This window comes from Pelobates fuscus, chromosome 3 (genome assembly GCF_036172605.1).
Source record: "Pelobates fuscus isolate aPelFus1 chromosome 3, aPelFus1.pri, whole genome shotgun sequence".
Lineage (NCBI taxonomy): Eukaryota > Metazoa > Chordata > Amphibia > Anura > Pelobatidae > Pelobates > Pelobates fuscus.
The window spans coordinates 340,693,199-340,716,359 of NC_086319.1; the positions used below are offsets into that span (position 1 = coordinate 340,693,199).

Below are 23,161 nucleotides of genomic sequence, written 5' to 3' on the forward strand. Positions count from 1 at the left end.
AGACCCACTGCAGGGCGCCTGCCGCTTCCTGAAGGAAGGCATTGGATGAAGAGACATTGCACCAATCATGCCACGCAAATGGGACTGCAAAGCTTAAAGGACGGCATGCCACACAAGACCCCAGTGAACCTATTACAAGCTTTAGCATGTTTATCAGCTGTTTAGCAGAGTCTAAAATAGTTATTCTACCTAGCACATAGGTAGCAAATCAGTCCTTACCTAATGCATATCATTACTGCAATTGCGCACGTTTTCATTAATTTCGTTATTTTTTCACTTTCCACTTACTGATTTGCTTCCTATTACTGCCTCAGCTTTGCAGCTTAGCATTAGGTGCATTACCAATTTGTATTTAATATATTGATCCCAAGGCTCTGCAAGTTATTAGCCAGGATATTATAGTGCTCTTGAGCTGCCATTATGTGACACCATTCACAAACCTTCTCTCGCTAATCACTCACTTGCACACACTCCTGCGGGCAGTTGCCTCCCTGTGCCCCAGTGGTATTCCCTGGCACCCAAGCCTGCAATGTCAGCCAATTAACATGTTTAATATGTCTTTGTTGCCCATTTTGTTTTTATTCTTAGTTAGAGGACCCACAGGCTCCCACTATAGACACCAGGACTAAAGCATAATCAAACCATTGTTTAGATAAAGCGATGACACTCAGTATAACTATTAACTCTAAGCTACTGTTACCAAACGAGAAGTAACTCATTATGACAAACATAACTAGCCAGTTTGTACCTAGCCTGTTTTATTAACAAAAAAAATGTGTGCGTTTCATCTAAATGCTACATAACAGTTAAATCTGTGTGCTCAAACTGTCTGAAAATGCTGTTGTGGCATTACTGACACGCTCATGTTATTCATGCACAGCAAAAATAAATATAAAAAAATAATAAAAAAAAAAATAAAGATGGACATAAAAAAAGAAAATTCCAATATGCCATCCATGTTTGATGAAAAGGAAGTTTCCAGCATCCCAGCCCATCACATGACACATCGCTGGAAAGCCCAGGATGTCCTCTTTATAATACAGCAGGCATAGATAGAGTAGCTCAAAAGAATAAAAAGGAGATGCATGTGAACGAGATATCCAGTAAAGAGGCACAAGTTAATGGGCAGGGTCTCATGAGGTTAAAACACAGAAGAGAGGGGGGGTAGAAGGAAGTCCGACAACTTTTTTGCCAGCAGCCCATTCTGCCAACTTTGTCTGCAATTGTCCAGAGAGTTAAAGCCTTACTCCTTTATTAAAGGAATATCAGACAGGACGTTAGTATTATGCCTCCTATTAGATAGGGCTTTAAATTGATATAATCTTTCAAGATTATAGATCTATTAACCAAGATATATATGTTTAATTTATAAATGTCTTTTTCTCCTCCATTTGCAAAATTATTGATTTTGTTTAATGCCAATATGATGCAACCTTTGTATGCCATTTTAGAATATAAGCTAATTAAGACTTTACTGCAAAGTATTGCTGGATGTTTGCACTAGAGCATATATCCCATTTTCATACCACCAAGTAAATTGTTACGGGTTATAACTCCTTGTCATCTCCCCTGTCCCTCTTTTACCCCCCCCCCCCCCTTTCATGTATTCAATCTAAAATTATTGCATATATTAAAAAAAAAAAAAAAAAAAAATTGGATTACTGGTAAGATGGTTACTTTTTCTCCAGCCAAGAGAACCAAATACTGAAATTAAGATCTTGGAGAGTCAACATTTTAGCACCATCCGGTAAGTTAACCCAAACTTTTCCCTACATCTTAAGAAAGTTAGTTGAAAGACGTTCTAGGTTATAAGATGCATTTTTTGGTCAAGGCAGTTAAATACACTAGTTTTTCTATCCTCCTTCTAAAGCCTGTAAAAATTCCCCTTTAGCCAAGTCAGTTCCCTTGCTTTACAGTTGACAATTTGTAGAACAATTGTAGTAACTGTTAATAGCTCCCGACTGATTCCGCAACGGTCATTAGTCCAATACGATCCATACCTTTTGTGTCATTTTACCCCACTCCCTCTAGCATGTAAACTAATTGAGCAGGGCACTCAGCCCCTCTGTTCCGGTGTGTCACACTTGTCTGGTTACAACTACAGGTTTGTTCGTCCACCCATTGTAAAGTGCTACGGAATTTGTTGGCGCTAAATAAATAACATTGAAAGTTTACTTCTTTATGTAGCTTGGAATATTTCACCTAATATTTTTTTTTATTTCAGAAGCAAGATGCAGTAGGGTTTTTTTTATTACATAAACCACACAAGCATAAGAAAAACTAAGTCTGTCAGTGGTCTAGTGTATTTTTATTAAGCAATACAAAGGTAAGGGAAGCTTTACCACATCACTTGGGTCAAAGCCGAATTTACAGCAGCATACACAAGTTAACAGAACCTCCTACATAATTAACAGTCTAAAAACTATACAATTAAAAAAATTACACAATAATAACAGAACTCAAAATAGGTGGACTATATGTTCCCTCCATCATACCTTAAATTATTGCATTTAAAATAAGCAGCATAGATTGAACAAGAGGAGTCTCTTGTGTAAATAGATTTGTATTCCAAAGCCAAGCAGTGCTTTTACACAATGCCTAGAACTATAGGACAAGTTAAGGATATATACTGGAATTGCAGCGAGATGATCTCATACAGTCTAAAAAAAAAAAAAAAAAACACAAAGACAAATATGTATGGGCTTCATATTAAAATAAAAACCTACTGTAGGTACAATAAAAAGGTTAAAATTTTGAAGAAATTTATGAAGACATTAAAATATGAGTTACTTAACCAATCTTTAGACTGTATGTATAGAAACTGCTTAAATATATATGACGGGATGCTTTATTCCTGAGGACAGGTCCAGATACATTTTTACAAGATAAAACAGTCTAGATTTACTACAAAGAATAAATATCTGAGCATGCATCAACTCTCGCTCAAGTAAAATTGTGAAGGTGAATTGAGTAATGCTGAAATTCTAAACTCTGTAGAAAATAGTCATTCTAACAAGATCTTGATAGATTTGAAATCATTCTTAGGAGTTCTTTTGGGGGATCTTTATTGTCACAGTTTTTGATTCGGTGTACTCCCTCAGACCATATTCTCCCCTGCAGGAAAAAAAACACAAAAAAAAAAAAACTTAAAGTGGTCAATTTTATATTTAATGGTCTTAATTAGTAGAACAAAAACAGATGATTTTCTTGTAATGCACATCTAAAGCTATATACTTGTTCAGGAATGAATACTTACATTTCTCTTCCATTGCCCGACATTTTGTATCCTCCAAATGGACTCTGAGCATTTAGTGCATTGTAGCAGTTTATCCTGTTTAGGAAAAGATTATGGGAAGAGATGAAAATAAACTAAAAGAAGCGTTTATCAAGTAGATCCTGCAAAAGGTAAACGTGCATATATTCAAAACCTTAACCAAAGAAAACCCAAGATTACCTAGGTTTTTCTACAAACGTCACCAGTTTACTACAAAAGCGTTTGCTATTCATAAATTGTGTTTTACAGGACATACATACACACACACACACACACACCTTTTGCAGTTGAGGCACAAGTAAACATTAGTGTTCCCAGGAGTCTCGTTTGGCGTGTGTATTTAGAGAGGTCCCTTAATATTTTTGTAAGTTGCATGCTTCAGATGATGGAAGGCAAGAGGAAAACGTATTTTCTGATCTACTTACCACACAGTCCCAGCTTGTATTGCAGAAGATACCGTGAGTGCCTTGTTTATGTCATTCGTGAAGACCGCTGCCACTAGGCCATAGTCAGAGTTGTTGGCCCTCTCGATGACTTCTTCTGTAGTTTTAAATCTTAGTATTTGCTGGACAGGTCCAAAAATCTAAAATAAAATTAAGACAAGATTAATTAGCTTTGCAAAGACTGTATCCATTATTTGGGAGGACTATATACTTTTTCACAACATTACATTCAATAAAATTAAACCTGGTAAAATTCACAAATTTAAGACTATGGCTTCAGAAAAATAAAAACCACCAGCCTATTTACCAAACATAAAATTTGTTGCTGAAGTATAAGCTAGGCTATGGGAAATTGTTTAAGGAAGTTAATACAATGTATAAATGGGAGTAATGTACATAGTTTGCTTAGTGACAGGCGTTTACCTCCTCTTTGGCAATTCGCATGTCGTCAGTCACATTTGAGAACACTGTTGGTTCAATGAACAGTCCTTTTCTGCCGAGTGCCTTTCCACCACATTCCAGTTTAGCACCGTCGGCAATTCCACTCTGGATAAGTTCCAAGATTTTGTTATATTGTTTCTTATCAGTCTAAAAATAAAAAAATAAAATGTAGATTTAAAAAAATAAAAATAAACCCTGCTCTTGAAATAATCAAGATGCTGGGATTTTTGACATCCCATTTCCACAAGCAGGAACACATTTAAGATAGGCTAGAGGGTTGGGGAGGGGGAGGAGTTCACAACAGAAAGAGCACAGAATCAGAGGGAGGCTTTACATACCTGGGGTCCTTGTTCTGTTGTTGGGTCAAATGGGCTGCCGACTACCCTTCTCTTTGCACGTTCGACACTTTTTTGTACAAATTCATCATAAATAGACTCCTCTACAAATGTACGAGAACCTGCAGTACAGCACTGGCCTTGGTTGAAAAAGACACCTTGATGTGCTTGCTCCACTGCATAATCCACTGTAATGAAGAGATCAAGAGTACGGTCACAATGCACCCTTTTTGGGGGAGGGATAGCTATGAATCTACTATTCCTTACAAGTTAAAAAATGGATATAGGTTTAGAAGCAAATTCTCCAGAATGTGAGAGATTCACTATACGCCTTTGAAGCATAAGAGGGAGACCGGCTGCATTTAAACTTACAATCAGCATCTGCAAAGATTATGTTGGGGCTCTTTCCTCCCAACTCAAGAGTCACCCTCTTCAAGTTACTTTTTCCAGCCGCTTCTTGGATAAGCTTACCAACCTAAAATAAAAATATAAAATAAAGTTTATTATATAAATATACAACTTTTCTTATGGTAGGACCAGATCAACATGATATAATGGATATAAAGATAATGCAGAGGAGCACATTGCTTGCACATTTGTGAGTGACAACAGTCCAATTAAAAACAGCCAACATCCCCAGAGTTATTAAAAACCTCCGGCAACTCTTATACTTTCGTGGGTCCCAGGCAACACGTCTTGCATACAAGACAGAAGTGCTGTTCATTATATCTCCAGAATAGCTGCATCTTTCTGCACCTTAAGTCTGCCAATCTGTTAGAGAGGTTAACCATGGAACAATGTTTTGCCCATTAGCTAGATGTAGTACCCTGTTGAGATCTACCACTGACGAATGTCTACCAGTTCGGTTACATGTGGTGTAGAGACCATCTACGCATGACACCCAATCAGATTGGTTTGCCTTCAGAAAATGGCGTTTATATATCAGTTCAAGTGCCTGGATCGCCAACACCTGAACCATCTAAGCAATCTGTAACTTCATAGTGCCACTAGGAAGCTACCACAGCAACCATTTACTTCAGCACTTCTTGCCTATTAGTGTGACCTTCAGAAGTCACACAAACGTCAACTAGATTGAGTGAGAAATGGCTGTATCACATGCTTATCCAGACAGACAAGACAACCAGCAGGAGATTTACAAAATGCATTCTTCCCATACACGATTAACCCATTGTAGTTTACAAGTGTCCATGTGCCATGAGATTTACCTTCAGGTGTGGGAAAATCTAAAGAATTAACACTTAGACCAAGTAAAATAGAAAAACAAATCCCACCACCGTGACATCCAGTGCAAAGGTTTGTCACAGGAAAAAAAAATAAAAAAAAAAAATAATTGGGGTCTCACAGTAAGGCTATCAAACACCACTATCATTTAATAATGGTTTAAAATTTCAGAGGACATTGTGGCTGGGGCAGAGGAAACTTTATGTGGTACCTGACAGACTGTTAAGAACCCATTTAGTTTTTACATCTTGCATCAAAATTATATAATCCTCGTGACCTGAACATGAAGGGACATTTGGTATTCCTAGCAATATAGATAAGCTCTCATAAATGCATAGAGAGAATTTGGAAATATAAAGCCATAAGAAAGTTATGTTTAGAGTGCACTTTGCAATATCCTGAATTTTATTTTCATTCTTACATGCAGACCTGGCACACGTTATCCAACATTAATTAAAAAGGTTTTGTCAAGGTCAATTCCAAAAAGCAGCAGAGTTAGAAATGCAGATGCCAAGAGAACAAGTTTACAAGCCATTATCAGAAAGCAACCCCCTCCCCAAAGTTTGGAATTTTAAGATTGCCTACTCCCCTTTGTTCATTTTTTTCTTCTATAGTTTGTACATAAACTGACACAATAATGCACAATCTTTTAAACATTTCATTCCAAACCTTGCAAGATGTAGATAGCTTTCTTATTCAAGAAAAGAGTAGAGGACATTAAGAGATAATTAAAAAGATGTTCACACCAGCTCTTTAGTAATTCATAGCGTTTACAAACCATTACACGGTTTTTAAAAATTATGTCGGATATCGCAAAGTTACATCAAAACGTGCCTAACTGCGAAATTAACGATATGGAATAAACAAAATAGTCTAAGGAATGCCTGGTTCCAGATATAGCAAGAAAACTATCCATTTGTCAATTTAAATACTGTATTCTGGTCAAATAACGTTGACGTAAGTAAACAAAGGAGTAAATACTTTGATTATGGACATGCTAGAAGTTTTAAAAATTAAACTTAATCTTTCAGATTCAATACAAGCCCCATTTGAAACTCTGCATTACAATAGGATCGATATGGATCTCTACAATTGGAAGTTACGAAGGATAAATATCCAGGTTTACAAGATATACACCATATAATGAAGCTTTGTTATCGAAGGATCAAAACATTATAAACTCAAAACAGGTTATATCTGAACACCCTAACTTCTATTATTTAGATAGTGTAGGTATAAAGGGCTTAATATCCGATCTTCTAAACTTTTAGAAGTGGTGGGTGGGGAGGATATGTGGGAAAAAAAACACCCACTAATAGTGAAATGGGAAAATCCATAACACTTATGAATGGTACCGTCACAGTCATTGTAGATCTTTGATTAAAAAAAAAAAAAAAAAAAAAGTGTAAGAGGAGACAATTACAATTGTCTAGTGAAATGAGTGAGCTATATCAGTTTTTACACAAAAATACACCAAATAAAAATTTAAAATAAATAAAGTCTGCACATACAAGTGTAGCTGTGCACCTACAGAAATATGAATTGAATATTTAATTGGAGTCTCTACAGAAACACTGCTCAGCACAGCACATATACATACCTCGGTCGACCCAGTGAAAGCTATTTTATCTATGCCAGGGTGAGAAGAGATCGCTGCGCCTGCAGTTGGACCATAGCCTGGCAAAATATTAATGACTCCTGGTGGAAATCCAGCCTAAAGGGAGAGGGAAAATATAGTACTTAAAATTAATGTATCTGTTTTATTAAATATAGTTTGAGGTTTTTTTTTTCCTTCTTACCTCTTTAATCAGGACTCCCATATACAGTGCAGTGAGAGGGGTTTGCTCAGCAGGTTTGATTACCACTGTATTCCCACAGCACAGTGCAGGGGCCACCTTCCACGCAAACATCAAGAGGGGAAAGTTCCACTGTAGGATGAAACAGGTTGGTGAGTGAGGTCTAACGCACAGAAGCACATTATTTTCCAGATTCCTATTAAATGGAGCTAAAATATTCCTGAAATCACAGGAAGAGGGAGGGGGAAGAACTAGATTGAAAAAAAAATAAAAAAAAAATAAACCTAAACACCATAAGATTGATTCTTGCTAGGTTATACATTTAAGATGCAAAGATTCTTATTCCCTACTCCTTCATTTTAGCAGGATGCGGGCAGCTTTCAGAATTATTTTGTGCCAATTTAGCAAAAGCAAGCATTAGGCACAGACCCTGGACTGACATCCATTTGCCAAGTACTACTGCTGACTTGGAAACTTGCTTTAGATTTTGTTAGGCTTTCTATAATAGAAGAATTTGAGATTTCACTTTATTTTTTCTTAGGAAAAGGAGGGACCCCACACACCCCTAGCAAGTGCATTAGTTCAGTATAAAGATGCATTATCAAAACAATTTAAAGCCTTAGATTTAATGAGTTATTAGTGACATCTGGCATAGGCAAAAGTCTGCAGACGGACAGAACAGCATTCATATCATACACAGGTTAAATGACAAAACGTAAAGTAACACTATAGGGTCAGTAACAAACATGTACGCCTATGTTAAATACACCATCTAAGCCCCTACATATAGCAAAACTTTACTTTGATTCCAGTCTACTGCTGCTAGCTCTGCCCCAGATCTGCCTGCTTGGCTGAGCTCAGAAGTGTTGATCTGAGCCAATCACAATGCTTTCACATAGGATTGTCTGAGACTTTCAAGAAGGCAGATTAGGGGCAGAGCCAGCACAAGCCAAATACATTTGTTGTGACTCGTATGTTCTTGATCTAATAAGGCATAAAGTGTTGGTGTGTTAAGCTTTGGAAGTCAGAAGTTTCTCAAGGAGCATGCCATGATACACCCAGGATTCTGATGGATTACAATGATTCTCTGTGGCAGTCTGAGGACACTGCATATGAACGCGTATCACAGTATGAGAGACAGAAAGTAACAGTCCTGGCTTACATACGCAGATGGCATTGAGACAGCTTAAAGCGGAGTTTCCAAGCATTTGTGGGGATAGGCCCATAGCCAACAATTACAAAAAAATAAATAAAAAAAAAGTCCAGTACCTACAGTGTTCCTTAAAGCTGTACTGGTTTGACTAGTGTCCTTTCTTAATGTAGTGGTGCTGGGGCATATTGTCTATCCCTGGTGGTAGATCCTTGCAAACTGCTTTGTCACAGACTGACCAGCACTAGAAGGATTTCCAGGATAAGGTCCTGCAATGGTCGCAGAACATACATTCAGTGTCTCTCGTGATGTGCATTAAGATGCTGCATTCCTATGGGGAGATGCAGATTGGCGAAGCACAGTTATTGCCAAGTACCCTTTCAAAGCGTCCCTACGTGGAAACATTGGAACAGGTCATCAAGATGATTATATCAGCCAAGGGGTTGGGACACAGCACACTGGGCTGAAAGTTAAGTAAACTTGAAGACTCTAGTGTGTGAAATGCAAACATTTATTCCTTGTGTTAGTGTTCCTTCAACAAAAAAATAAATAAAGTGTACACTCCATACACTGGAGAGACATTTCGTAGATATACGCCAAAGACATGCATGCATTTTCTTATTGGTGTAGATATAAATTTGATTTGGGAGAGGGGGTGCGGATTGAACACTTCCAGCTGTCTTTAAGAAGTAGTAGGAAGTTAGATACTTACTGGACTGATCTGTCCACACACTCCAATGGGCTCGTGTCTGGTAAAAGTAAAATAATCGCCATCTAAAAATAAATAAACTTGAATTTTAGTGGAAGAATTCTACATGTAATTTGTACCAGAGTGTGCACAATCTGCACTGAGAGCTTTATTCCTTTGGATATTTACAATTGCTAATGTTCATTCCCCACTTCTCATCTTCCAAATGATTAACAGGGAGTTAACAAGCAGAGTTATTCTAACAGTTTCCCCATCACCATCCGGCTTTGGAAAATTCAGTCACTGTGGATCTTCCAAGTATGTTTTGGTTGGTCTTCAGCCTATGGAGACCACCTACAGAATGAAGGCTGCTCAATACATTATTTTCCAGAACCTTGTGTCTAGTATGTGTGGTATAGGAGAGTAAATTGTGGAAGAGTACTAAAGCACAAATCCATGCACTCCCTGAATTAATAGATGGAAGATAAATATTATCCGTGGATTAGAATGCCTCTCAAACAGAGTTCTTGAAGTCAAATGCAGTTAAAATAAAAAGTATTCTTTCTCCATCCAATCTAACGGAAATAAGACCCATGATCAAAATTATTCCATGTTTATACTAGACGGTAAGGGGTTCTTCATTTAGGACTAGAATGTATAGTTTTATACATTTGTGTAAGCAATATTTATCTTGATGAAAATGTTTGAGGTGACTTGCCCTTCACTCAATTACGGCTTTAAGAAGAATTATGAAGCGTTAATTCTTGGTCACCCAGTTTCTTACTTCAAGTCATAGACCGAGTATGGCATTAACCCACCGATTTCATACATAAAGCATAGTTTAAATACATAGACAATTAGAAGAACTGTCCCACTTTCATGGCGGCATCACTAAGACAGATTAGACCTCAGCCTACAGGAGCACCACTTCTGGAAAGCATGACCACTTGGAACCTGAGGTGACAGTCTCACGTCGCAGAGTTCCATTGGAAGCACAGCATAGTCAGGAAGCAGGCTGTGGGTGTACAGCTTCAATGGCTTTATTTCGTATGCAAATTTCTCAATATCTACAATGGGATATTCTATGCAGAGAGACAAAGGGTGGAAAGCATGCAAATATATACTCATGTTTACACACACAGGGGAGAAACGTCTTCTACCATCAGCAGGTCCTGCTGGTTAGTTACACATACCGGCTGGGATAGTCATTCCATGTATCTTGTCTGCATAGCCAGCATAATACCGGAATGTCTTGATAACACCTTGAAGATCCACATAAAAAGACTGTAAAAATGGCTTCCCACTGTTTAGAGATTCAAGGGTCTGGAACAAAGCATAGATAACATTCAAAGACTAGTCAGATTGAGATTACAAGTGGATTTTTTCCCACAGTAAAATTGTTCCAAGCAGGAGGCTGGAAAGAACCAAGAGTCTCCACTTACAGCAAGAACAGCTCTATCCCTTTCCACTAGATCAGCCAATTTGTCCAAGAGTCGCCCACGTTCTGATGCGTCCATTCTCCTCCAAACTGAGCCCAAAGAGAAAGCCAAGCGGGCAGCACTCACTGCTTTGTCTACATCAGCCTGTTGATAGGAACACTTTTTTTTAAAGCCTCATTTTATAAGGAATTCAGTATTTGTGTTGGTTGACTTTAGCCTTAAGTTCAAACAAGGAACTAAGATGGCATGCACATCAAAACCCAGACATTACCTTTTCAGCTTCTTGAACTTCACAAATCTGCTCTCCTGTCGCTGGATTGTACACTGGAAAGACCTTTCCACTCTCTGAATTCTGCCATTCATTGTTGATGAAAATCTAGGAGGAACGAATATTGGAAGACATACATAAGATACTTGGCCACCAGGGAGGGATGTTACAAGTGTTGCATTTTATTGCTTATATTGGAATTTATTTTTAAGACAGTCTGGCAGATAAGCCGTTTTAGTTTATTGCTAAATTGGTTCGGTGCTAAGAAACCAAGTTACAGAATCAAATGCATCGAAGGCCACTCTGCAGTTGATCCAGAACTAGCCAGATGCACAATTTATACTTCGCAGTACACTACAGAGTGCAATATGCATTATATTAGCCATACAGAAGGTGTTACATACGTTAACAGAGTTAGAGGAGAGAGACTAAAGTAGGGAGGTCACTGGCAGGTTGATTAGATGCATAAAAAAAAAAAAAAAAAAAAAAAAAAATTTTATAGCCCTAGAAGAGCCCCTTAAGTAAAAAGTGGTCCATATCTATCCGTAACGGTGCTCAGTTTACCCCCGAGCAAGACGGATTCTACTTTTAATCTTACAGTACACGTTTAGCCTACAGCTGTTGAAAGACAGACAATGGAGCACTGCAGACCAGTGTATGGACCCGGGGGAGCGAGGAGTGAGTAACATAGGGTAGATCAGGCAGCAGTCACCATTCTCTGTAGAGTCTATGTGAGGAGACAATGTAAAATGTGTTATTGCACAAGTCAGAAAGGTTTGAGATTCTAGTTACAACTCTATTGAGACCAGAATTTTAAATGTATAGTTTCATGAAATTGCAAGGAGGTCAGCTCTTCTCATGGATGCTATAAGAGAAGTAGCAACCGCTGCCCCTTTCTAGCTTTAATTTAAAGACCATAAGATATTAGTTATCCACCCATTAACGGACATTGATCACATTTAAATTGGCTGTAAAACCCCTATTTACTACAGCATGTGTGTGTAAAATTCCTCATCGAATGGTCTGGAATAGTTTCAAGTCTTGAAATCCACCAGCTGCCAGGTTTACAAGCAAAACCTTACACTTAAGACTTGAATACTTTTTTTTAGTGTTCTGTATCAGGTAGTACCATGCCGCAGACATTCACTCCATACCACCAAGCCCAGATTCTATAGCAATAAATTGACATTCACTAGGGGCTTTTTAGAACAGACTAAAATAAAAAAGTCTATACAGACTGATGGTTGTTGATTAAATGTATATGCATTGTACATTTAATCTGACTCTCATTACGGTCACTTCATAAAAATGCCAAGCAGTGGACAAGTGATGACACATTGCAAGAAAACACAAGGAATCCCTGCAACGCTTAAATTAGTTTTCTACCTCCTTTCCTCTACTTTCTAATTTATAGTGACTGTTCCAAGGGCAGTCTGTAAATCAGAGAAACTATGTGACATGAAATGATCCTATCTGGAGAGTGTATATAATGAACGCTGACGGTTACATGACAAAGAGGAGACCCCTTAGAAAAGCAGGTCTAGTTTCAATGTAAATTATATAACAGCACCCAGAGAGCACATTGTTCACATTCAATAGTCAGCGCCATCTACAATAGTAATGGCTCTAGATTCAGTGTTAATTAAAGCAGACTTTAGACCATAAATCAGCAACAGCGTTTGCCATTTAATTCCCCATCAAGTGTACATATTTCACAGAGAAATAAAATAAACCTTAGTGTGCATTAATTGCACACGTGTGTGCAGGGAGGGGGGTTTAAAGGGAAGCACTATTGAAATAATGTACACTCTTAAATTGAGATTTTACTACGTTGTGATCTACATGTTGCTTCCACAGCTGCATTTATTGCAAGTGTCGGAGAAAAAAAAAAAAATAAATAAAATAATTTAGACACACTTTCTTAACACTAGATTTCAGTGAGATGGATTTAAGAATTTATTTTAGACCATTTGTGTATGGGCAGGAAACATCCAAGCAACCATTGCTCTCCACGAAAAAAAAATAAATAAATAGGAGAAAAACCAAACAATTTGTATGAACATGAAACGAGGGAATTTCCTCAACTTCTACCATTTACCAGTTAACTATAGTCCCCAATCCTTCAAAATGATGCCACCAGCTTCCGTCATTGCAAGTATTAGATTTGTGAAGGAGAGAAAAATGGGGAGAGGGGGGAACCCACACAGATTCCTTGATGAAGGAGCTCACATTTTGAGTAGTTTGGTTCATGGATAGACTACATATTTGAAAGTAAACGACCAGAGGGTCTGAAATACAGTCAAGCCAATTAGATGCAAAGAAGTGTAGTTACCGTATATGTTAACTAGTGGACCCTTTCATGGGACTTTGCTGGTCTAGAGGCCAATTCACGTACACTTTTTTTTTCAAAAGTCAATATTTGAAGATCACTCCATAGGGCAAAAAAAAATATATATATATATTGCTTTGATGGGAAATTTTAAACCCTTAAGTGTAACTGATAACATTAGTGGGGTTAAGATATAGAGATAATAAACAATACACAAGATCCAGCGCACTCTCCTATCCACTAAACAGCAACTTCAATGTTGACAGATTTTATTAGTTTGTAAAAGTTTTATATAAAATTCTTTGTCTCATACCACGTGAACGTACAGAATATTCAATAAAACATGGCACAAAGTAATACAGAGCATCAATGTCATTGAGAGAGATGTAGTAGGGTGTGCTGCCTGTGTATAATGCGGTAGGATCGTTTTATTTTTGAAAGGGTGAGAGAATTTATAGTATGGAGACATAAAAACTTGTGTATCCCAAAGGGCCATGAGAAAACTAAATATCAGAGGCTCTATGAAGAGCCAACTGCCCTGTGGCACACAGATGTTTGTATCTTGCTAGCCATTCTTTTTAACAGATTGTTCTGCTGAAATATTAGCTTTATATGAATTGCATAACATCTCAATTTCCCCAATGATCATGCTTTATCACCTTAACTGTGCAGGTGTTAATTGCAGATATTCAATTACAGCTCAGAGACCGAACAGGTAGGTCAGTCTGATTATTTCTTGCTGCAACATTGGTTTAATTCAGAGTACAACAAAATCTTACAATGGATGGACATCGTTCTGCATTCAGAATTGGAGTACTTCTGTTAGTCGGTGACTGTCACAACTAGTAACCCGTGTAACCTCCACCCAACCCCATCAAATGATATTAATAGCACTTTATTTTACTATTCATTACATCTCGATAAACTTTTTTTGCTCAGGGAGTGGTTGAAGTTTGTGTGTGTTTAGTTATGGATGAATACATTAGTTCTTAAGGGAGACCATTCGCTTACATTTCTAGAAATGTGGTGGTCTTGCAGCAACCTTTAGGTCATACTGCACAAAACAAAGAGGTCCATTAGTCATCTTTTGAGATAACCTATCTGGGTAGTCATTTTAGATATACTGAATATTTAATGCTAATTATTAATTAGTTAGGAGACTAACGCCACAACTTCTAGACCCAATAAGATAAAGGGCATTATAAATATTAGTGGTATGGGGATTAGGAAGTTCATTAAATACCTACAACTATAAGTTTTGTAGTGAAATATGCTGGAAAGTAACTGAATATAGACATAACTTGTCACCTTATCCCAAGCTCTGTGACAGTCAATTTGGGTTTTCAGGACCACAAAGATGCAGACAAATCGAATCTGCAATGTCATTCCTAATCAGTCCCACAAGTAGACATTTATTTGCAGTCGCACACGCTTTGTGATAGCCATTCCATAATCTAGGCATCCTTCGGCACACCACATATCGTGGAACAAGTCTCCCATAATGCTCACAAAGTATCAGGGGAGTCAAGTCCACAAGATCGGAAGTACTGAAGGCTGCCTACCCATGCGATATGGCAAACCTACAGCACCCATTAAGTAACCCTCATGGCACATCAATGGTTCAAAAAAACGGAACTCCTCATGATTTAAATCCAGTGAAGGAGGTTTATCTAAAGGCTACCTTGACAATACAATTAAAAACTACCATCCACAGTCACTTCTGAATGCAGAGGAGGACATCTGCAATGCCAAGGTTAGAGAAAAAATAAATAAAATAAAACACCCCAACCACACCACACACAGTGGAGAATACAGAATATGCATTACAGTCAGTGCACACATCAAGACATGCCAAGGAAAACTCCCATATTGTCATCATATCAGCTATTAGAACAAAAATTTGACTCAAAGCTAGACTTGTAAGACACTTGGTAAGCATGCCTCCCAACTGTTCTCATTTAGCAATAAGCAATCCCTAATTGGGAACCCATTATCCCTTCTCTACGAGCTCCATATTGTCAGTGTCTGAGTATATACCAGAGCTCTAAAGCAAGAAGAGCTCATAGTACTGTGGTAGTACTGCATATAATTATTAAAAAAAAAAATGTAAAGTTCTCACAACAGCCCCATCTCACACCCCCAACATTGAACGGTCGCTTAAACATTTGAAGTGTTGGAGGTATGTACAAGTCATAAGCAGAACTGTTCCTCTCTTGGAGTACATTTTAAAGTGTTCGACTATATGATACTGCAGAATTTACCTCCATAACCAGGAGGTAAAATAACCGGTTGCCTGATTGACAGCCACGAAAGGGGGTGTGGGGTGTAACAAGGTTTCTTTATAAAAAGCAAATTTCTATTAAAAAACTGCTCCATAGAAATAAGAGGGGCAGGGAAGAGAAATTACAGATTTTCCATTACGGGGTTAAATCTCCACAATTCTGTCAATTAGACCCCCTTTCACACTGTTAATTCCTTAGAACCAGTCAATTTGTTGTGCCTTTAAACACACACTGCTTGTATGCCACCCTCTCTCAAGTTGCGCACATAGGGTGCAAACAATCACAAAAACCAAGAATACAGTTTCTGAAGTTAAGGTTTCAAACTTCAGATAATTTTTGCTTTAGAATGAAGACAAGACTTCAAAGAAGGTTTACAATTTACACATGTTTTAGATATGTGGCCAAAAACAAAAATTACAGAAAACACACTGCCTTTTTATATTTGGACAAGTATAGAGGCCCTAGTTAGGTTTATGACTACTAAAGCACAGCGTTTCTATTACTTTAGGGGTCAGCGTGTAAGGGGGTGGGGGGGCGATCTAGAATATTAAAAAAAAAAAACTTTTGTGGGTTTAAAATATTGATCCATTTATATGACTATCCCCATGGTTTCCAAGAACAAATCTCACATGTTCACATCGCTTCGGACACCCTGTGGTCACAATCATAGAATTTATGCTCATTGCTGAACTCAATATAATTAGTTAAGACCTAGAATGACTATTGTTGCTTTAATAAGGGGACATTTTTCACCCATGTGGTAGAAATACTGAGCCACAGGGAGACTTGCAAACTGCAATATTAAATGACAGGCACCCTTTACAGACCCATGACCCAAGAGTGCACCAGAATTTATTCATGCAACCCTGAGCTACACATTACTGAGAGGATAGCTATTCAATCATTAGTCAATGAGTCAGTTACCTAGGAACCTAAATAGTGCCCGGCACCCTTGGTGAACAGTCATCCCTAAAGATAGTTTTGCACATGGATAAAGACACAAAAAAAAAAAAAAAAAAAAATTAAACAAGATTGACTTAATACATTTAGTACACACACTTTTTTCTCATCATGCTAGGACAAAATTTACCATGGAAGATATTAAATAGGTCTCCCCTGGGCCCTACTTTTAGCACCAATATGGTGAAAGTTAAATCCTTCCGTCAGGACTGGCACTGATCAGGTTAAAAATAGAATTTGATGGCTAACCCTTTTTTCTTGGCATATATTCTGCATGCATTTCGCAGACCAATGCAGAAAATGCCACTATAATGGTGCACTGTTACAATGAGCTTGGACATTGCCAAAATGTACAGTGAGATTCACCGTATTTAGCACTATATAGTAAAATGGACAGTAAGCTCGTTTGAGCAGGGCCCTCTTCAACCTATCGTTCCTGTAAGTTTTCTTGTAATTGTCCTATTTATAGTTAAATCCCCCCTTTCATAATATTGTAAAGCGCGATGGAATCTGTTGGTGCTATATAAAATGTCAATAATGCTATATAAAAATGTCAATAATAATAAAATTCAATATTTAGTTTGTGCAATGGGTAGCTGTGCATTACGCTAGGGGTGGGTGAATAATACTACTGGAAATTTAATATGTGCCAAGGAAATAAAGTGCACTCACAAAGATCGAAGTTAAGAATAAGAACATACACCACACACCCATACCAGTAAAGCAGGTGTTCCCAACCCAGTCCTCATGTACCCCCTACCAGATCAGGATTTAGGCATTACCCTGTTGTGTCTAATGATTCCTCCCCCCCCCCCCCCCCTTTCTAAACACACCTTAGACAACAGGGTAATCCGTAAATCCTGGACTGTTAGGGGGTACTTGAATGGGTTGGGAACCACTGCAGTAAAGGCTATAATGTCTTTACATGCAGAGATTGTAATTATCAAGCTAGGGGCTAAACCACTGCAACTACGCAAACTTTTTAGATGCTCTTTGGTCCAGGATTAACCCTTTTCATATTTAAAAAAAAAAAAAAAAAAGAAATTCATTATTTTAATCAGCATAGAGATACATCCAAATGTGTGTTTAGCTAAATTGATTAAAGTTAAAGTGAATTGGAAAAAATGTCGTCATGCAACATTAACTAGTTGCATGAGTTGACAATTTTCAATTCACCACAATGAGTTGTATTTCTTAGGAAATGTCATACAATTTTTATTCCTACACCCATTATTGTAGGCCAAAACTTGTGACCAATTGAAAAGTTTGTAGGTGCAGGCAATTTCAAAGAAATACATTTTCTTTAATATAAAGACATCCCTAGGGGGCTCATTCATGACAATTCCTAATCACCACTGAACTTTATTAAAAGCTGATCTGCAAAAACAGTAGATTTGTAAAACTTTTACAAACTAATAAAATCTGTCAACATTGAAGTTGCTGTTTAGTGGATAGGAGAGTGCGCTGGATCTTGTGTATTGTTTATTATCTCTATATCTCTATATCTTAACCCCACTAATGTTATCAGTTACACTTAAGGGTTTAAATTTCCCATCAAAGCAAATTGATATTTTTATTAAGCCAAATCGTTACACATATATTCATTAGTATCAGGTATGTCAGATTATGTTAACCTTATCAAGTTATACATATAAAAAAAAAAAAACTGCAGAAATTTTAGATAAGAGGAATAAAATATCACTATGTATATATTTACTTTGTGTAAAGGATTGTTAGAAAATGAAACAAGACCTTTGATCTGCATCAGGATAAGAGAAAACAAATACAAGTCAGGGCATAGGAAAATTAAAGTGTTTCAGGTGACAGACTGACTTCCTGCTGGATTTAACCATTTAATTGCTAGGTGTGATGAAATGTATTTTACATGATCTCAGATTGGAGAATAACAGTCCAAAATAAGTAGTTGGGGGGGGGAAAAAAAAAAAAAAAATTGCCCTTTAGTGAACAAACCAAGGGAGTTTATTAACTGAACTACCTCTAGACTGCAAGCTCATTTGGGCAGGATACTCCTCAGCCTATTGTTCCTGTAAGTTTTTGTAATTGTCTACTTTATTGTTAAATATTCCCCTCTGATAATATTTATTGTACAGCGCTACGGAATTTGTTGGCGCCATACACATGCTAATAAAAGACAGAAAGGCAAAGTATAGTCTATTTTGAGGAATTAGGCTAAACTAGCTTGGCTATTTTACGTCAAATTCTGCCATTTGGAGTGTATTGAATATGCCTATTCAGGTTTTTTATATAACGATCTTAGCTAGGAACCAAGTTGATACATTGGAGTAAAAAAAAAAAAAAATAAATAAAAAAAATCTCAGGGCGATGTTAAGACTAACTGCCTTCTCTATGGATTAAAGCAGAGCAAACAGTTTTTTTTGGAACAATAAAAACACATTTGTAGTGGTCCTCGGATTGTAAGTATTAAATACATGTGTATACATAAAGTTAGGGATAACATAACAGTCACAGACACAGCCCTGCAACCCGGAAACCACAATAAAAACATTGCACAGAGTATTTGTACACACTAAGCCCATTAATAAAACAAAGGGCTCATTAGGATTTGCTGTGTATATAGTGGTAGAAACAGATTAACTCATTAAGTGCCGAAGGGAGGATCGCCTCACATTTAGCGGTCACAAAATAGAGAGAGAAAAAAAAAAAACCACAGTAAAATTAAATTATAATTTAGAAAAAAAAAAAATATATATATATATAAAAAATAAATAAAGTACCCGTGTTTAATATTTCGAACTGAAAGACCGATAACAAGTAGGGTATATTGCAAGGATAGGATTCGATCACGGAGGGCTCTGACCAGGAAAAATTAGATACTTATGGAAAGTGCTTAGCGCACACACACACACACACACACACACACACACACACATTACAGGCGCAAATAAACAAAATATACTCACACACAAGTTATGAATAGTGTATGGATATGGAGGAAAAATGACCACAGTTAGGTCTGTTACATTTAACGGATCAAGGTATTCAAAAGCAGTTTAAAGAAGTACTTTAGTTCTAAGCGGTTAGCTGGAGTTCTTATCTAGGATTTACATCGCTCCTAAATAACAGGATAAATCCCAAACAGAACCCAAGCAGTGAGCCTGGGAACTCAGAACAGAACACATGTGGACTATGCTGGTAGGTTACCAGCCTACAGTAAGTGGCCCTAGCCTGGAAAGTTTGGATGACTTCAACCCTGTTAAAAATCAGTCCATTGAGAGAAATGGGAGCTGTAGAAACACAAGGACTGGGAGGATTTAGAAACACTTACCTTGGTGTGCTTCACTTCCAGGTTGGAGGTAGGTAGAGGCAGAAGATGTAAAGATGCCATTAGGGCTGCAGGATCAGTCTTCACCTCTCCAGGCATTTCAATCTTACTGGAAGTCATAGCTGGCTGATGTAAAGAGATCTCTTTATTTTTCCCTCACTCCTTTCCCCTGTTCCTCTATTTTCCCCCCACCCCTTGTTCCACTGACTTAATATTTGTTTGCGGTGGGAAAAGATGAGTGTGCAAGAGTTTCCTCTGCTCCGCAGTAATATAGGCAGGTGTCAGTCTCAGCCTGTTCTTATTGGATATTGGGGTAGGGCCTGGGTGGGGGCTTAGTCCATCCTATGATGATATAATTACAATCTTCTATTTACATAAAGCACTCAGCATTCGAACGTTCGGCAGTGAATGGATACATTCCTGTTCTTTAACCCGTTAGGTGCTGCTCTTATCTGCAAAGGGCCAGAGCGGTTCTGCCCGCCCATATTCAAACCTGGGAAGTTTGGAGAGACCTTGTGAAGGATTTCCATTGAGTAATTAAAGGTGAATTAGAGCTGAAGTGTTGTGTTCAATTAGGGGGAAACCAAAAGGTTTTTTCTTTTTTTTAAACAATCAGAAGGAAGTGTCGGAATCCATGTGCTCATTAAGCAGACTATAGCTAATTAAATGTACTCTCTTATCAGGGGCTCATTCCACAACTAACACAATACATGACTTCACACACAGGATTCAATTCGTTCTCTTAGTGTTTTACACCCGTTTTGAGAAGGTTTTTTTTTTTTGAGCCCGTGTCCAGTTATCTGGGATTAAATCAAGCACATTTACTGTTTAAATCCCACATGTCAGGGGTATAGAAAGAAGGCTCTGCTTAGCAGTGTCTGGAGCAAGGTATGATATTTAGAGAATGGAAAAAGGGACCGATATAGTTCAAAGATAGGCAATCATTGGGGTTCTGATAACTACACAAATGGGTGAGCGTGATGGGCTTTGCAATCCGTATCACACAGCGAGAGAGATGAGATTTTTTTTTATACTCCAAATGTCTTGTATGGTAATATAATAATCGTTGATGGTCCCTTTTTTTTTTCTACAATTATTTTGAAATTATTTACATGGATAGTGTAGTGTATAGATAGTGACATGGATAATCGATCCTTTATTTTCTGATGGGACGCCCGTATCATAAACTATCTATAAAAAAAAAAAAAAAAGGGTCTGCCAAGTGTGTTTATGCATGTAAGAACTCACTAGTGCTTCACCCTGAATATCTTAAATTGCTTAGAGATAATGGCACATGTGGGAATGGGATATTATTCAGACTAACTCAATATATGGTTGTTTCTTAGAAATCAAGCGGAACTATGTTGCAACACCTAACACACTTATCCATCCTTTATGCGACTGAGTGCAGTGTGAGTTATAGTCTAAATAAAGTGAAGCGTCAAAGGCTGCACCCCCAGTCCCAGCATAGAACATGATTTAGTGCTTTGCATTAAACATCCGCATCTGGGCTTGTGTGGGAGACTTGGATACAAGGAATGTGATCCATATAGCTCATTACAGATGATATTTCAATAAAACAAGCATCAGGACTGCTCCAACTTTTTAGCTCTTTCACAGCCCTGGATTCTCTGTTTGTACCACTTGTTTTTTTTTTGTTTTTTTTAGATACTGAAACAGACTAATCTAACGGTGCATGTTCATTACATTCCCTTAGAAATATGTATGTGTCAAAAAAAGGGGATGCATTGCTATTGTGAGTTACAAAGTATGTATAATGTATGTATTTCGTAATGTAAAGCAGACAGTGGATTCTGAGAGTCATGCCCATAATCTTACAATCTAGGGTGTCTTATATTCATCAAAAGAAGGTTTTTGTAAGAGTTTGTAAATATAGAGGTGGGAGCTACTGAGTGACAATTTTGGCAGCTCTCCTGTTATCCTTAGACCCTTATTTTATAATAGGGTGATAGAATGTCACCTCTTTCCAGGACTGCTTATAGAAGATGTATACTGCATTACTACATTGCAATTACTGTTACAGTGCAAAATGTACATGTTGTAAGCATTCGCAGTTACAGGAGCTGTGTGTATATATAATATATGGTATCGTACCCTGATATGTGCCAATTTCCCATATATTTAGGGATTTATTCACAAAACAAAAAATTGTAGTGAAGTGAAAAGAGAATTACAATTCAAAGACAAAACAAGTCGAGTTAAGATTAGTTGATTTGAAGAGTTTTCTAAATCAGCTGGTTTTGTCTACATTTTTCAACTCTGTTTTGTGAATAAACTTCATTTTTAAATGCATCTCTATATGGTATATTTTGTTGTAAATGCATGAATTTGCAGTTCTGCAAAACGTTAAAAAAAATTATAAAGAATAAAATTCAAAGTATGATATATCTAAGGTAAGTATTGGTGTCCTGACACAGGTTTTTTTAAGGTAAGTACAGCCTGGCACAGTTTGTCTGGTTTATTTAGTATCTGATTATAATAGTTTGCTCTTCAAAGATAAGATACATTTCTGCTGGCCTGAATGTTGCAATTCAGTATTTAATTCAACACCATTTATTGACTACTTAGTAAATACAACTGTATTTCACTAAACTATCATGAACTGTAATTGATTGAATTACATGTTAAAATAGATAATCTGAAAAAATTCTCCAACTCAGCTGAAAAAGAAAAAAATATATATGTCTCCACCTCTGTTATTATCCCAGCTTGGCTGTTTTAAGGTTGAGTTTTAAAATTAAATTTTTAGTCCACCACACTTTGCTTTTAGTGAATAAACATTTTTACTTTTGAAGTCACCAAAATCTGTTTATTGAACAGAATTTCCCGTTTTGGATTCCTTTATTCCATGTACTAGAGACAAAAAGGTTATTCAAGTGAATAAAGATTAGTTATGTTTCGATATGTGCATGTTGAGAAAATTCAGCTTGGCTCAACTATTTTTCCAGGAAACAGAGCATTTTTCAAGATGCCCGTATTTCTTCCGAATACTGGTACCGAAAAACTGAATCAGAAATCGATGTTCTGCAAAGTATATATACATATACATCCTTTCCCCTCTATAGCTCACTTCTCACTGTGACTAAAATCAACATTTACTGTCTGTACCCTTGCCATAAATAGTCTTTTATTTTTTTTAGCCATTAATCTAGAATCTCTGACAGGTCGTGATTATTATTATTATGTTAT

At 37.2% G+C, this 23,161-nt stretch overlaps 1 protein-coding gene across 1 annotated transcript; it reads right to left on the reverse strand.

Moving 5' to 3' along the window:
• Positions 1-2,681: 2,681 nt before the first annotated feature.
• ALDH1A2 (aldehyde dehydrogenase 1 family member A2) lies at positions 2,682-20,297 on the reverse strand. Its single transcript, XM_063449104.1, has 13 exons — positions 19,955-20,297; positions 11,080-11,184; positions 10,812-10,952; positions 10,563-10,692; positions 9,394-9,455; positions 7,535-7,663; positions 7,336-7,449; positions 4,866-4,968; positions 4,497-4,681; positions 4,141-4,305; positions 3,700-3,857; positions 3,257-3,331; positions 2,682-3,114 (listed from the first exon to the last, which is right to left on the reverse strand). The coding sequence occupies exons 1-13, from the start codon at positions 20,069-20,071 to the stop codon at positions 3,042-3,044; spliced, it is 1,557 nt and encodes a 518-aa protein (XP_063305174.1). The 5' UTR covers positions 20,072-20,297; the 3' UTR covers positions 2,682-3,041.
• Positions 20,298-23,161: the final 2,864 nt, after the last annotated feature.